General features: G+C 37.4%; 1 protein-coding gene across 1 annotated transcript in view; it reads left to right on the top strand.

Moving 5' to 3' along the window:
- The window catches only part of pappaa (pregnancy-associated plasma protein A, pappalysin 1a), a 211018-nt gene that overhangs the window by 114514 nt on the left and 78963 nt on the right, over window positions 1–17541 (top strand). Inside the window, exons 11-13 of the mRNA XM_015367158.2 lie at window positions 6081–6194; window positions 7144–7279; window positions 7531–7744. Of these exons, the coding sequence (XP_015222644.2) occupies window positions 6081–6194; window positions 7144–7279; window positions 7531–7744 (464 nt within the window). The remainder of the gene's footprint in view (window positions 1–6080; window positions 6195–7143; window positions 7280–7530; window positions 7745–17541) is intronic.

Genomic DNA, 17541 nt, shown 5'->3' with positions numbered 1-17541 from the left:
TGCATAAGGCACATTTTGATACAGTACCTGCATTGTAATTCCTTATATAGCTCAATCTGTCCTTATTAATAAACAACATGAAACTGACAGTCACAGCTAGTACCATGCTGCCTGTAGTGTAAGATCAAAATAATATTTAGATTGGAATATGCATTACTTCTTTGATACAAACCAATGACGGCATGTAGCATGCATTCTCTTTATTTCTGATCCAACTGGGCTCTGAAAAGGAATAGATGAAATGGTTTCAGTGTGTGTCTGTGTCAGCAGGTGTGAATGTGTGCATCTTATTAATTGTCATTAATTCTTAATTAAATATTTTTTATGAGAGTTTTTTATAGAATATCTCACCGTGCTGGCACCAAGTTATTGCACATTTTATAGCTTTAAATTCTTGTTATTCAACGGTATTGGTGGTAGCCCTGACACATCTTTGGGAACGGCTCAAGAAAAGGATAGGACATTGTGAAAACTGCTTGAAAGCATTTAAGTGGATGAAATGGAACTTTAGAACTGGAGATCCATCTGCTTTTATCCGTCTGTCTTCGATGGCAAACAAAAACACTAAAAAAGCTTGAGACCACCTATGGCATTATTTAACTACTGGAATTTCATTAATACAAAGTATATTTTAGAAGTTAAAATTAAACATTTCTTATCTGACCAATTTTATATTTCTCTCTTGCCTCCATCCCTTGTTTAAATATACCACATGCAGCTTCTAGTAATGGGCAATTTCCATTACTGTTTGCTTCCCAGCTTTTCCGTGTGTTTGAACAACAAATTTACACTCATCCGAGATAACCGAAGAGTAAACTTAATTAAAGGGGACATCTGATGAAAACAAAATATTAAATGCAAATAATCCTAAACTGCAGTTCAGACATATTAGCTCACTGTACAATATCTACTATATATAAGATCACTTTATTAGCCATATACAATTTCTTGCATTAGGAATTCATCTTTTCGCATACCCCAGCTTGCTCTCCATGAGGCACAGACACACACACTTAGAGAGTGAAGAGAGAGAGAGAAGCTTAGGGTCAGAGCGCAGGGTCAGCCGTTGTACAGCGCCCCTGGAACAGTTGGGGTTAAAGGCCTTGCTCAGGGATCCAACGGAGTAGGATTCCTCTGCCTGCCAAGGGATTTGAACCGGTAACCTTCCGGCCACAGGCACAGATCCTTAGCCACAGTGCCACCACTCTACCCATGTTCCACTATGTCATAAAAATCCCACTCAAAATGTCTTCTCAGAGTAGTCTCCTAAGCCAGTAAGGATGCTTTTATCTTTGACTGCAATACAGTATAGCTATACTGACTAATCTCACAAATTCCAAATGCAGTGACTGAGAACCCACTTAAAGTTTAATGTGGAAACACCAGCCATGGGCTATGAAGTGCCGAGGGCAGAAGTTAAGTTAAGATTTGTAAATATTCGTTAATTCTTCATCATTGGATGTTTACTACTGTATACAGCACAGAGAAAAACTCAGTGGACTTTTAGTATAATTATGGGAATTATAATGTCTTACCATGATTCCCTTGTTTAATTGAAACCTCCTTTCTTAAATAACCATCAAAGTTTACCAATTAAGTGTTTATTAAGACAGTGGTTTATGAAGTAGAAAATTAATAATGAGGAATCAATCTATGTAAAATAATAAGTAACCTCCTAGTTACTTAGCACAATTACATGGATAATTAGAATCAGGTGGTGAAATTATTGGATAATAAGTAAACAAGGACAGAGTTTGGCAGCCCTATCCTTAATTATGGGGAGAAACTTTCTGGGTTTGGTATTAACCACAGAGATGGAAACAAATATTCAAGAACTCGGTGACAGTTCCCAGGACTGGTCATCCTGATGAGGCCTCTCCAAGAGCAAACTGAAATACCCTCCTGGAAGTCAAGAAACCCAGAGTCACATTAAGGATCTGTAGGCCACTCTTGCTGCAGCTAATATCATAGTTTTCATGCACCAGTCAGGAAAAGACTAAGAGGTAATGTTTTTCATGGGAAGATAACAAGGAAGAAACCATTACTCTCTGCATTGCTGCCTGTCTCACGTTTATCAAAGAACATGTGGGCAATCAACAAGACAACTGCAAGAATCGTCTTTGGGCACATGAGTCAACGTTTTTGGATCACAAACGTGATGTTGTATCAGAAAATTCTTCCAATTCTGTTCTGGACATCAATTTGTCAGTTGAAGTTGAGAAAGTGGATAATGCAGCAAGACAACAATCCTAAACATGCAACAGATTTATAAAAGAATGTCTGTAGAAGCAAAAAAAGCAAGCTGTTCATACTGTACAAGGAACCCATTCAAATGTCACCAACATGAAGTCGTTCTATAGGGAATAATAGACCAATGCAAGAGACAGTAACGGGAAACGTCTAGTTGAAGTCATTGCTGCTCAAGGAGCTATGAACTGTTACTAAATCTAAGGGTTCAAATACTTATTCACTTGAGGGTATTTACTGTTGGATCTGTTTTATTAATTAACTAATGTATGTGTATATTGTGTTACTGTATTACATGTTTAATCAGGATACCTTCGTGTTTTATTAAGACATTTCTGAAGATCTAAATGCATTTGAGTTTTTTTATATATATAAGACCCTAGAAGGAAATATGGACCAAACATGTTCTGATGTAGACTCAAATTCAACCACAATTCAACTTTTCCACACATCAGAATGCAAACAGCAGAAATGTGTTTTTTTGTGTGAAGGTTTTTAGTATCTCGGAGAACCCCTCAGTGTTTTGGACATTATAAAATTGTTTAGTATTATTTTTACATTATATACAGTGTACAAGTGGAACGTTTTGTTACTGTACTTGGTATCTTAAGTCTAATATTTTAAAATATGGGTATCGGTAAAGAAATATAAACCTTGTAGAGTACTCAAGATTCAACAGAAGTACTTAATGATTAAGTACTCAGATTCTTTGAATACTGAAATGTTTAACCATCCACAGTGGGTTGTCAACTTCAACATGTGTGACAAACCTAGTAAGTGTTGACATTTTGCCTGGTATGCCTGATTCAAACACGGAGAGGACTACAAGGATTGGCAGTGTAGCACTACTGAGATGTTTTGAAGTACACAGTGAATATACAATGACCTAATATGTTCTGAACTGCAGTTTGAGATAGTTTGTTTGATTTTTGTTTTTTGCCGGATTTCCCGTTCAATTTTCTTCTTTCTTCTCGTGCCACAGACTCAAGTCAGCTAAAGGCAATTATAAACCCAAATGCATAAGTGCTATTTCACAATCACTCAGTGAGTTTCTTTGTTTTGATTGAACTTTCTTTTGAGGTAAGGATTAAAATGTGCTTTTAACAAAACACAAAATAAGAAATAAATTGATGGAATCGGGGGTCCCTAATGAGTTTACATCTGTTTGCTGCTGGTAAATGGCTTGATTCACAGACTTCTTGGACAAGATCAAAAAGTGGTCCCAAACTTCTTACTTCCAGTCTTTCACTGCATAAATGGACAATCTCTCACCATGTGCAACATATCAACACACAATTCTGTTTTCCCTAGCAACCCCGTGCTGGAATTACATAACACAGGGAATTACCATATGGCTTTACTTTAGGAGGACTGAAGAAAACAGTTGGATTTTCTATATGGAAGTGTAAAAATACTCTTTCCATGAACTGTTCATAAAAATAAACTACCAAATGAAGAATGAACTATTTTCATGACATAAATAGTTTCAGATTCACTTACAATCTTTTAACATGTCCTTTTTAGACACCAGAAAAGTAGAATTTGTGATTGTTTTCTTGTACAGTTCAGTTTTCCATGAAAAGATCAATGTCCATTGCTAGATAAGAATAATATTATAGCAAGTGAGTACAGAACCACCAGACAAAGGGAATAATCTTGTGGTCTGGCTAAGATTTGTTAATGACAGAGCTCCCTGATCCATGCAGACTGAAGTTTGTCTTGGTGGTTTAGTAGACTTGAAAATGGGGCTATTAGCAACATGACCTTGTGAGGTTCATGAGCCAGGTGAAAGGTCAGCATTCACCAGGTTGCTGTGCTTCATATCAGTGCTCTCCAGCTGATGGGGGTTGGTAAAGCTGTCATTGTAGGAAGCCTCTGAGGGGATTCTACATGTTGTTGTCATGGAGTGAACATGAAAAAATGTCATCAGTTAAAGATTCTAGCAGCACAGCTGATTTAAGATTATTTCTGTCATCCCAAATAAACTAAACAAGATCAACCCAGTGGCTTATGTTCAGTCTAGAAACCATAATCAGAAACAATTGTGTATTTTATTATTAAACAACACAATCATGGACTGGAAAGTTTAAAAAAAAAAGTGAATTTCTACAGAAAACAAAGTGAACCGTGTTTCCATTTCTGGAGAAATGGTAAAATGAAAACCTTGGATTAGCTTAGTTATAGGTACGCAAACCTCAAAAGTGGAATAATTTTGGAAAATGATGCTGGTGATTATCAAATAAATATAAGTTTTGAGGGCATCCAAGCAAGTCTCAAGAGACTTATTGTTGCAGTGTGAATATTGTTCAAGTAAACGTAAAAGCTAGAATGATACCTACTGCACCAGTTTCAAGATCAAACAATTTTTAAACTTTTTTTTAATTTAGTGACATGGGCTTAACAAAGAAAAAGAAAAGACAGTTTGGCTCACTCAGCTATTCCATTGATATTATTATTTGAGCAAACAATAATAGCAGGTCTAGGTGTGTAAAGTATAAAACCTAACACCTTTTCAGATGTGCATTCTTCCAGATTTTAATTCATTCTTTTTAGTGGTGAATAAGAAAAATATTTTTAAAATGTTTTCAAACATGCAGGTTAGGCCACCGGATCAGAAATGCAGAACATCTCTTCTGTTCTAGTAAATGTGTCTAGTATGAAGCTCCCATTTTTTCCCAGTCTTTGAATAATTTCAAAACTGTTGACAAACGGAATTCTTTACAATTAGAATCCGCTTCTGATCAATACCCGAAAACCTATGAATTGGAAATGGAAAAACAGATCCTAGATATTGAACTAACAAAGTCATAGCATACAGATTTGTGTTTCATTGAAAGACGGGATGTTTTCACTCCCTGTTTTCTAGAAAAGAGCTACAATCTTGAGCTCACAACTGCAGAGAATCCAAACAGCCTTCTTCCATTTACATCTTCTTAAAGCAAAAGCCAAGTATTTTGCGCACATCAATCAGCTGAGCTTCCCTCATTTCTGCTGAACCTGAAAGTGCACATGCTTTGGGGGATAGCCTCCTACAAATTCCTTGCTGTCTGCGGCTGTTTGGTGATGTTTGAGGTGCTATCCTTGGGGAGAGACGTGAAAACCTCAGTCTGCCATCTGCTGCACAGATGTGGATCACTGCAGTACACTTGTCACACAGGAGGGCACCATCCCCGTCACATTCCCACAATACACAGCAAGCTCCCAGCCTCTAGCACCTCAGCCTGGTAACAGGCCTACTGCAGACGTACCCCCCGCGAGTCAAACACAACCCCGTCTCAATCAATCAATCAAAGTTTATTTATCAAATGCACAACAATACAGCGTGCAGCAGTAGTTGCTGGTAATGAAACGTCTTTTCTGCAAGCTCACTGAGAGGGGGCAAAAATCACAAAATTAAAGTTACAAAATAGTTACATAATACTTAATAGTGCAATAGAAATGAGAATAAAATAAACTCAGACAGAGATTAAGATAAATAGAGATGCAATGTGTCCAGGGTGTGTGCAATATATTCCGTCCAAGTAGTGCAGTATGCCGAATACAATGAAAACTGTATGTCCATGTACCCATTACAGGTGATTTGCTGAAGGAACTGCAGCTTGGCTATTTAGCAGTCTTAATGCCTGGAGTTAAAGCTGTTCTGTAATCTGTTAGTCTGAATGACTGCTTTGATACCATTTACCGGACGGTAGGAGAGAAAACAGCTTGTGACTGGGGTCCGTGTGAAAGGGCTTGGACTTCTAGCTGAGAAATGTTCAGGTCTTATTGTGGTCATGGTGCCATATTTTCATGCCATCCATGTAATGCCCTTGTGCTTTGGGTTGTCTTTCCAGACTTGTCAGTCAAAGGTGTTTGACCTGTCAGATGGAGTTTCCCAATATGCTTGGTTTCCTTGCCGGGAAGCACAGCACCAACAGCCTTCCTGGAATCCACATTTTTGGCTCAAGGTAAGAGCGTCCACAGAGTGACCAGTATCCACACGGGTTAACATCTCTAACCCTAACTCCAAACTACTTGGTGTTAGTTATCCACATAATACGACTTGCAAACTCTGTAAGGGCTTTTTAAGTGGCTCAACCAATAAACGAGGATGTTGAGCATTAGCCACTAGCCAGCATGTGACAGATCATAATTGAAAGAGCACAGTCAATGTAGGGCTTTGACTAGTCGGAGCCTTCTGGCAACATACCAATAAATCAATCAATCAGCCAACCAATCTTCTATATCTTCTATATATAAATATCTATCTGCCTAAGATGGGCAACTTTTTAGTAATAACGGTAAAAAAAACCCAACAGAATGTATTTTTAAAAACGACCAATGATGAATTTTTCAATGGTCTATGAGAAGAAACATGTTATCTCAGACTAAAGAAATATGTTTAAAATTGAAAGGTACAGGGGAAAGGAAAAGAATCTCATCTTCCACTTAGTAACAGTAGATTTTTCAAGGGTTTAAGTGAGATCTGATGACTTAAAATCAACTTAAAGGGATATTGTCCCCATGACAACCTGTGATACCAAGTTACTGCTGGTGGTTGGCTATTCTCAGATATCCATAACTTACAAATGTTCTGAAAGCGTGGGCCATGGATTTGCAGTGATTTTTCAAGATCTTCCAAGTTTTCTGAGCTTTTGAGGGTAAATCAGTGAAAATATATAGTAACAATAATAATTTTCATTAAACAAATAAAGCAGATGACCCTGTATATTGTCCTTGTGATGTGAAACTGCCTGCCTCTTGCCTTTGTAGAACATGCCACTAGAAGCACAGACAGACATACAACCTGTTTTTTTTCTTTTCCTTTTAAGATTTAGCCCTGAAGCTGGTATCCTGTAGAAACCACCTGCTTTAGGCCGATGTCCCTGATTTGTTTCATTATGCTCTTTCACATAGGCGTACTTTTCTCACCCAATGGTAGCTGCTGCCGTTATAATTCACTTGGCTGCGGATGGCACGGACTATGTTGAGCAAAACCAAGTCAATATTACTGTGCTTCTGGTGGACACTAAAGAAGACAGGCATCACCTAGGTAAGTTTTTATCTTCAGTTCTATCATTTAGTGCATGCTGATTAAGTGCTTAGAAAAAAATCATGTCAGCCAATTTGTAAATAAAGAGAAAATCTCTGTTAAAATAGTTAAAACGAACCAAATTTTGACATACCTCTTGACCGGAAACTTTAATTCTAGTTTTTCACATTCCCTCAAGGGCTGATGAACCAGAAAGCTACAAATTTAAAATGTAACCTGGACATACTCGGTGCGTCTGTGTTCCTCAACAGGGGATTGGAGACTGAGCTGTAGAAACAACCCCCTTGTTATCCCTGTCACCCACGACCTCAGTCTGCCCTTTTACCACACGAAAGCCATATTGGTGAAGTTCCGGTCCATCTACGTGGCCATATCTGGGGTGGGCCTCCGTTCCTTCCAGTACTTCGACCCCATCACCATCAGTGGCTGTCAGAGCGATGAGATCTACAACCCTATGGGACAAAGGTGAGTTTTGGGAGAACAGCCTTCCTGTCTGGAGTCTTGGCTTTGTCTGAATAACCTCCCTGAGGTCCCTTGATGTCATTTCATCTGCCCTGAGGTTCATGCTGTGATCCCATCCTTCTTTCACCAAAAATGCATTACCAGACTGTGAAGACGAATGACACGTTGGCCGTGGTACGTTTTCTGCATTCTCGGTTTTTCTCAGGCTTAGTCCGTGTATTTTCTTTTGCATTGCTGTTGTGTCCGTGGATTTTGTATCTCACCTCATCACGCTTCTCTGTGCTTCACTTTGTTTTTCCCATGATTTCACTGTGGCAGCATAGAATTAGCAAGTACTTTTGGAGGGTTTATGTGTCTCACCCGATGGAACCAGCAAACAGCTGTATGACATGATGTGGTACAGTATGTGTCCTGAACTTCTTAAACTCCCAGCTCTTGATGATTTTAGTTTGCACAAGGTGCTAAGGGAGCCTTCTGTGATCATCTTGCTTGGATTGACATCTGTCCTCTCGAGGCCCTTATTGTGGCCTTCTCTTAGGTTTTGTTAAACTCTGGGGAAAAATAAGTGCATATATTTCAAAGCAGGTATTCTCCCAGCATTTATACAGTCCTTTTGGACAGCTACAGTAGAGAGAATAAGCAGACACCTGGTTATATATTATCAGTCCTGTTAATGACTATTAGTTGCATCTAGGGGGATCTATCGAAGTTTAAAATATCAATCCAGTACAAGAACATTTTTTTACTTATTGCATTGTGGGTGGACAATATGGGGCCACCCACACAGAAAGGGTCAATGAAGCTATTGTACAGATTCGGTGTGAAAAAATTACTTATAGTCTGGAAGGTAAAATCAATCAGTTTAAACAAGTATGGGGCCCTCTAGACACCTATCTTAATGGGACCAAAATTAGATAAAAGTTGTAAGTATTGAAAGTTGTGTGAGGCACAGAGGGTGAATAAAGTATAAAGGAAAAATAAGAGGAAAGAAAAATGTATTAATTAAAAAATAAAGATGGCCTCCAAAGTTGGGTGATGGAGGGGAGAAAAGATAGGAAAGCAGGTATTGATGAAGAGAAAGTGAGGTCAGGGAATGAGGGGCTCAACAGTGCAGTACAGTATCCACACAAGCAGTAGAACTGTATACCGTGTCCGAGTTCCCTTTGAAGCTATCCTGCTTCAAACAAATCAGTCTGATTCATGTCTTGTAAGAGCTTCTTGCCCCAGGCAGAGCGCAGTAGTATTCAAGAAATAATATTAATAATAATGATAATTGAAGTGTCATTACTCTAAATAGTTTTCTGCAAATACCGTATTTGGCACTGAGGAGTATTTAGTATCAGGTTTCGGATTAAAGCCTGGAGAAGGAAGCCAAGCCAAATCCCTGTTTCAGCACTGGACGGAACAGCATCAGAGGGGAGCCAAACTGCTTTCAAGGGATCTCTGGTATTTCACAATGACCAACTGTTGTTTTTTTTTTTCTTTATTCATTTTTTTTTTCTTTTTAGCTTTTTTTGAACCATTTTTTTCCAGTTCTGTTCATTTTCCACTTGCCTTCAGAGTTGCATTTCATACATATTGTTTTTCTGGTAGCACAGACTTAGAATTATGATATGTACTTTACAGTATGCAGATTATGATAAACAGAGAGGGAAAGACAGCAATATACTCCGACTGACACAGTCGAGTACTCACATTTGTTAAACAATGCATGCTGTATAAATCGGTCAATTGCTAACCATGGTTTAGAACATGGAAGAAAAATTAAAGGAAGAATTTAGTGTAAAGTGAATGAGAGTTTTTTACTTGCAGTTTTTAGCATTACTGTATGTCTTAATTAGGAAGGAACTAACTAGCTCTGAATTTCTTATTTGAGGAATAAGCAAAGATCATTCAGTATCCCAGTTGATTCTGTTAAGATGCTTTTGCACATAAATAAGCAATAGATTTTGAAACACTCAGTAAACTTACGTTTTAGATTGCAACAATTTATTTGTCATGTATTGTAGGGCATCATTAAGAAGTAGTAAAAGCAAAGTCAGTTTTGTCATCCTCCAGCTATACATGAAAAAGAATGCCTTAAGATTGAACTAATGCAATAACTGACCATTCAATTCACCTACTAAAATTAAAGTTGAAAATGTCTCATTTTTTGATTTCTTATAGTGGAAGTATTTTCCTTCTAAACAATCTGTATATCTCTCATGTATTCCAACAGCAAATCCAAGTAACCAAAAGAGATCCAAAATCCTCACACTACGGTTTGTCCCTGGACAGTTTAGCAACATTAAAACTATTTCTGAGTGCTACGGAGAAAGTGGAACAGCGGCAAAAAAAAAAACATTTTGGAAACCGTCAGTTTATTGTTCCTTCTCTGCTGTGCTTTTGTGACATTTGTAAATGGTCTTTCTTGTATTTTCCTGTGCAGTGGCAGTGCTCCATAACAAAACTGCCATTTTCAAACCCTGAACTCTTTTTTTCTTCAAAAATGGATCTGAATTTCGGCAGAAGTTCCCGATTTTTGAAGCCGCGCGTGATCTGGCATTCTCCGAGCAGGCAGGCCAGACTTTCACCTGAGATTCTTTGCTGACGAGCACAGTAGGGGTTTATGCTGTTTCCTTCATGCCCTTTTTTTTGCCTCCTGCTCCCACATCTTCTGGAAGAGGCCCCACAGCCAGGCTTGTGAATAGAAAATCAGCTGCAGGCCTGACAAATGCGTGTGCCAATAATCTGTCTCCTGTAATTCTTCTCCGCAGCTCAGCAAAACACCAAGTCCCTGATCCCCAAAGTTGTTAACAACGTAGCTATTAACATAATCCAGTTTCATGTTCCACTTTTGGTAATAGTTTTTTTTTTCTTTCCTTGTAGAGGAGGATATTTGGGTGCATTACGGTATTTTTTGGTGCACATATGGAACACATTTATTGCTCTTTGGTCCGGTTTCTGCTGTTCAGATCCCAGATCTGCCTCCAGACCTGTCCATCTGTGTAGGGTCATGATTGAGTAAGGGAATGGTCCATGCTGGACATCTCAGTAATGCAGGGGGGGCAGAACTTAGCTTAGTGACGGAAACTAGGAAAGATACAGTATGTCACTGCACTACCTACTGTAAGTATCTTTGCGGGTTGTATAGAAGAAGCCCAGTGTGTCAGTTAGGCAATCATTTCAAAATGATTACGTCTTGTGCCTTGGGATTTAGAGATTGTAAAGCATCTCCTGCTGTGGTAATTTTGATTATTATGAAGATTTTCTAGTGAATTATGAAAGCTTAGTTCATTCATATTCAGTTTCAGTTTTTAAATGCATATTTAATTGCAAGAAATAAGTGTTGCTTAAAACTAATGAGAGAATTCCCTTGCCTTTTGCAAATACTAGGCAATGCTAGCACCTCATATCACCTATGATAATTAATATGAAGGAGAACATTCACATCCAAAACATGTTCTGTTAACTGTCATCCTGAAATCTCAATGTAGATCTGTATCGTGCAAAAATATTAAATTTCAAAGGTAGAAAAGCCTCCATGTTTGAAAAGAAACCCTGCCATAACATGGTGGCAGCAAGATAGTTGTGTAATAATATTTAGTAACATCCCTCTAGAGCTCCTAACAATCAGATAATGGGCGGCTGTCATTTCAATGCATCTCATTATGCTACCCTCAGATAACATCAAAATCAAAATGCGCATGGAGCTCTGTTTCTGCAAGATCTTTTGCACTCTTCTCCCTGCTGGTAAAAGGGATCAGTCGGAAGAAAAAGGATTTGAAGATTTCTGTGAGCAGAAATGTAATCAGGATATCTTGGAGGCAGGACTACCATAATATAAAGGCAGACATAAAGTAGAATTGTGTTCTGGCTGATTGATAGAGTGCAGGCTTGTATTAAGGTGAGACGTTGTTGGATTAATATTAAAGGAAAAATGATAAACCCATATAGACAACACTTTTTTGTACAAAGTGATAACCTTCTGTAACACAAACCAAACAAATGACATGCAAATTAGAGTTCTGTTGTAAGATAACGCAGGACATCACTAATTACTCAATTATGATCACAGTTCATTTCATGTTGAAATGATCATGTGATTAATAAAACTATTTTACATTTACAGATTTTTCTCAGTCTGTACCATTAAGTACTGTAGTTTTAAATGGGAGCCAAGTGTTTTTGAACAGAGGAAATATGAAAAGATGGAGGTACAATGGTCCAATGTGAATAAAATACAATGTTGGGGAACGTGTTTTTCCAGAGGAACAAATGTATGACATGGCAGGCTTGTACTCTTACTGGAATAAGTATTTCACCAATATCATAACCTTCTAGAGGTTTATATTATTTTAATGTGGTAGACATGTAAAGGGCAGTACAGAAGGGCGAAATCAGCACTGTGTAGTATCAAGATTATGGACTAGCAAAGTCAATGCATGGAACTGCAGAGTAACTCTTTAGATTTACTACGGTGATAATTCTAGAAAAAAGCAGTTACAACCATCTTTCCATTATCTTCTATCTACGAACTTATTAGCAAATAGCGTTCTGGAAATCATCATCTTTAAGCATTGTCATTGTCACTATCTTCGCCATAATGGCAATAAAATTCTTTACATGAACACTGATTTGCATTATAACTAGGTGCAAGACTTGCACCAAGAAGATAATGCAGTGAAGCAGAAGATGCCTCAATAAACGGTAAATAACATAACAGGATGTGGCAGTGTTAACAACTGCATGTGTTGGGGAGAGAATAAATTAATCGTGAAACTAAAAATAGCCTTAGACAGAAAGTTTTATCAAGTTCAAAACAGCACTTGGGTCCACAAATCTTGTTTGTGTACTATGAAGGACTCATGAAATGTCTGTGAAATTAGTGCATGTAATTTAAATTTAACCATTCAATCTTCAGGTGTATTTATTATCAGTTTGTAAAATTGTAAGTTTGCAAGAAGGGTCTCTTGTGGTTTCCATTGTTTGAAGAGAAAAGTCTTAAAATCTTCTCCAGACTGAATATTATGAGCTGCAGAGTTGTACAATATACAATTTAGAAGTACTTGCCACACATTAATCCTCTCATACATTATTCTAATTGTAATCTCACTTTTTAATATAAGTTTTATAATTATAGCATGGAAGTGAAACTTAGTCAGACTGTTGTAAAATATAGGCCCTGGGCTCTTTAGCTTTCCAAGACCATAAAAACGATTCACTTACTGTTAGTAATGTAAAGCTTGGCGAGACTACACCACACATTGTAGTCTGCAATTCAATATTACAGTTCCTTTCATTCATAAAATATCCACATATTGCTTCAATCTGAATAGCCTTATGTTTACTTGGCTTTTTTCCTTGATGATTCAATGGTTTAAATTGTTGTTGTTCAACTCCATCTGGCCTGGAAGACGTTAATTATTTTCAACAGTTTATGCACAAACACTACAAAAGGCAAAGTACAAATTAAAATGTGAAAATCCAAAATTTCAGGACCGCACACTGCATTTTATTAAGTAACAAGCTGATGAGAGACATCAACTTTACTTAAAGGTTGATTAAGGAAAATCACAGGAAGAGCTATACTAGGTATAGTCTGCTAGGTAGGGGGAATAATCAGTGGTAGGAACTAGCCTTGTTTGGACATCTTGTAACAGCAATGCAGTTAATGATCAAGATTAACTCTGCCTTTTACGGATAAACATTCATTGGTTTGACTGGACTAAGATCCAGTTCTTGTTTGTTTTTAGTTGCCATTGCTTTGGTGAAAGTCTTGGAATACTGAAACTGATCTAAGCTTTTAAAAACAAACAAAGGGGCTGGAAGATGGAGTGTAAGTGTTCAGGCAAAGCCCTGGACAGAATGAAACTAGGGACTCTCTTTGGTTCACACATCAAAGGGTCTAAGCTAAATGCATAATTCATATTAAACAACTAAAAGCAACAAAACATTACACATCTGAACTCTGATGAATACTGAAGAAATGTCGATTGGTTGATTATCACCTTGGCAAATGCATCAGACATTATTTTGCTGTTGATAGTACTGAATTCAGTCCAGGTATTTAAGTGAGGAATCTTGGTGTCTGTATTGACCTAAGCCTGTCTAAGTCATCTTTGCACTACTATGAAGGTTATAATTTTTTCATCTTTGTAATATTGAATATACTTCTACATGTCATTCCCAGTTAATAAACGATTTTGTCTCTTCCAGGCTTGATTTATGTAATGCAGTGCTCACTGAAGAATAAAAAATTTCTTAACGTGTCGCAGAATGTTCAAAACTCAGAATGTTAAAATGCTCATTTCACCTGTTTTGTATCCTTGCACTGAAATGCACTGGATTTTAAAATAATGAAATGTTAACTCAATATACTATTAGTATGGACTTCTTTCACTACTTCAGCAATTCTGCAAAGACTGGGAGACTGGGTGTTTTCTTTTCTGTTGGTCTATGTCTGTAGAAATGTATCTTCCAGTAATCTCAAATCTTACAAGTCAGTCAACATTTTCATATCCAATCTTAAAACTTACTTTTATACTGACATACCGTGTTAAATTATGCAAACCTATTTCTTTTGTTTGTTTTATTATACAGTGATGTACAGTACCATGAAAAGCGCTAGATACAATTGTTATTATGCTATTAGAAACCTTTATAGAACTATGCACAGCAACTAAGAGAGTAACAACTAAGAACAGAGAATAATGCATGCTTCAAAATATTTGAAATACTACAAATGTGAAGACAGAATCTTGTGCCTACTGCACTATAAAGGTTTCTGACTATCTGGCTTTTATAAAGGAAGGAAGCACCTCCCAGCCCCATTACTGCAGGGAGAGCAAGGCATTCAGCCACATTCTCATGTCTGGTCAATCATTCAGTCAAACCATAACTACTTTCGAGGGATCTTTCAATGTGTGGCTCAGCCCAAGCTCAGACATGTGAAATTTCCAAGCTGTGGTGCAGTCTGGTCTGAACATTTTATACAATTTGTAGAGACTCTGGAAGTTGTTTCTAGAGGATAAAATACTCATATTCCTCCTTGTGCCACACAAAATAAAACATCTATGATGAGACCGTGAGTAACCAAACTCTTCAGAAGATGGAGATGTCATGGTACACCATCTCACCTTTAAAATAAAATTGCTTATAGTACTGTACTGTATATCTGTTAGCTTCTTTTACATTCCATACCTCTTTCACAAGGAATGTGTATTAGATCAGTGGACTAATTAACTGAGATGGATCTTAATATGTTAGACCCTATCTTTACTAGACAGAAGAAAGCCCACATGTTCTCTTGAGGTCCCACGTATTTAGGTAGTGAAAGCAGGGGACTGCAGACTGTAATGACTCACTAGTATGTTGACCCTTTATTATAAGGTAGGAATAGAAGCTTATTCTATAGATTGGTCCTGATACATTCATGCTGTTTGATGTCAGTGCTAAACTACGATGTACAATGCCTACTTACCCAGATATATGCTGATAAAAACATCTTAAAGCAGTATAAAACTATATTTTTGCTGACAGTGTGATAACTGAGGGCAGCACAGCTATAACATTGCAGCAGTCAAAAGATGATTTTCATTTACAATTCCCTTCTATTGTGTGATTTTAATTTGTTGCCTCCCTTTGGCCAGCTGTTCCTCCTCACCTTGGTCCAGAAACATCCCCCAGCCTCTTTCCCATTTGTCTTTTCACATCCTGAAGCCCTTTGTGTAAATATTATTTCTTGTAGCTTTTGCTCGTTTCTTTCAAGACTTCAGAAACTTCAGTTGTTTATTACATTTTGTCTAAACAGATTGAAACATTCACAGAATTTGACAAGCAAACAGATTTCATTTTTTAAACCAGTATTATCCATCTCATTTTGGAGCTGAGTGATCTCGTGGTATTTCTTAGAAATACTGCTAAATCTCTGTTACCTGGAGCTTTAAAACGTCCAACCCGTCATCTGTTTCTTGTCTTGAAACACAGTAATAATGTTAAACCCTGTTTTGTGCCTGGAACTACACTAAATTCTCTTAATATGTGAAAGCTAAGTTGTTCAACGCTGTACTGTGGACAGTGGGAAAACAAATTACTAATAACCTTCTGCAGCTAGTATTCAACAGAAAAAAACACAAGGCATTTTATCAAGTTTCTTAAATGCATGATAAGTATAACTGCATGTAATATTACATACATACTCTCATTGAGAGCAACACGGGTTAATAGATGTATCTAAATAAGATGTTTGCTGTAAACCAGAAGCAGTGCTTTTATTAATTTTTTACCCTGTTATACAGTGGGGCATGTTTCCTGGAGATGGCAATTTTGCTCAAGGGTACAACAACAATGCCCTACCCCACTTGGAAGTTGAACCCATAACCTTCCAGCCCCGAGCCCTGACCAATCCTCCCATAGAAGTGGATAAGATTGCGTCTTTTGCTGTAATATTTCCCCCTCAGTGTAAACACTTCAGGACAGTATCAGCCCCTAATATGTTTTGTTTTGATTAATGCTGTAGCTGTCTAAAACACTTATCAAAAAAGAACAAAACATTTAGTCCGTCTTGGTCTTTCATTAGAGGCTTAAGTATTCTCCTTCATCACCTAGTTTAATCTGTAGACATTTTATTGAAACTGATAAAGGAGTGGGGACCACCATATGACCAACTTGTAATCCAGACTAGGCCTGTGTATGGCTCTGCAGTGAAAAGATCTGTCATCTTGTACACACACACAAACCAGCCTTAGTTTCTTAGTTTTCCCTTGCCCTGCCCAATACAACTTTATTAAAAAAAAGTATCTGTACAATAGCCATTGAACAATATTTATGTTGGCAACACAAGAGAAAGAAAAAGAACGAAAATAGCACAGAAAAGCCTTTCTTGGAACTGAATGAAGTCAGGCGGTCACTATTTTATACCAGCTATTTTGGTTCCCAGAAACATTTTATCCGGAGATTAATGTAAATTGTATAGTACTTAACTATAATATACAGTATTATTACATACATATTTATATACCAGTTGCTTCCAGAGTTCGCAGCCATAAATAAGGCTAAGACACATGAAACCTTTTAATCCCAATTTCAAGGTAAGAGCAGGTGAGAGGTGTAACACAGCAACAAGCCTTTGGAGTCTCTTGTCAACAGCTCTCAGAACTGAGTACTTATCCACAATTAATTCATGCTGCTTTTTTTTTACCCATGTCTCTGTCACACATCATACCGTTTTGTCTCTAACAGTTGTATCCTTCTGCTTTTCATGTACAGTATATGTCCAAACAAAGCAGGACTACCCTTTCCATATGCTATTCTTGGTATACTGTATGTGTAAAGATATACTGTAGCAGACCTGGGAAATTCTGGTCCTGCAGTGCTATTGCATCTGCAGGTTTTCAGTCCAGCTCACCTCTTAATTACCCAAATCAGGTTATTATTCAAGCAGTTATCTCACAATTTGTCAGATGCTCCTGTTTTAAATAGACCAAGAAACCCTACATACTGGTCCTCAATGACCATCCTTAAACAGTTTGTTCATATACAGTATGTTATACAGTATTTACTAAAAACAGTACACTATATGACAAATGTGTTTAACAAGTAACATTATCTACAGTGTGAAGATTGAAGGTAATGGTGTTAAGTTTGAAGATATTAACAGGTATGGATAGGACAGTTTGATTATAGCATGAAAAACAGATGTGTAAAATGAAAAGGAGAGCTGAAATAGAATGAAATGCATTACAGAAATAAAGAGAGGGATTAAATTCCTGAAAGGAAAACTACCACTGTGTGGTAAGAAGGTGTTCAGCCAAAGCATG

This window comes from Lepisosteus oculatus, chromosome 24, assembly GCF_040954835.1.
Source record: "Lepisosteus oculatus isolate fLepOcu1 chromosome 24, fLepOcu1.hap2, whole genome shotgun sequence".
In the NCBI taxonomy this organism is placed as follows: Eukaryota; Metazoa; Chordata; class Actinopteri; order Semionotiformes; family Lepisosteidae; genus Lepisosteus; species Lepisosteus oculatus.
Note: the sequence above shows the minus strand (reverse complement) of the source record. Positions and strands in the feature narration are given on the sequence as shown.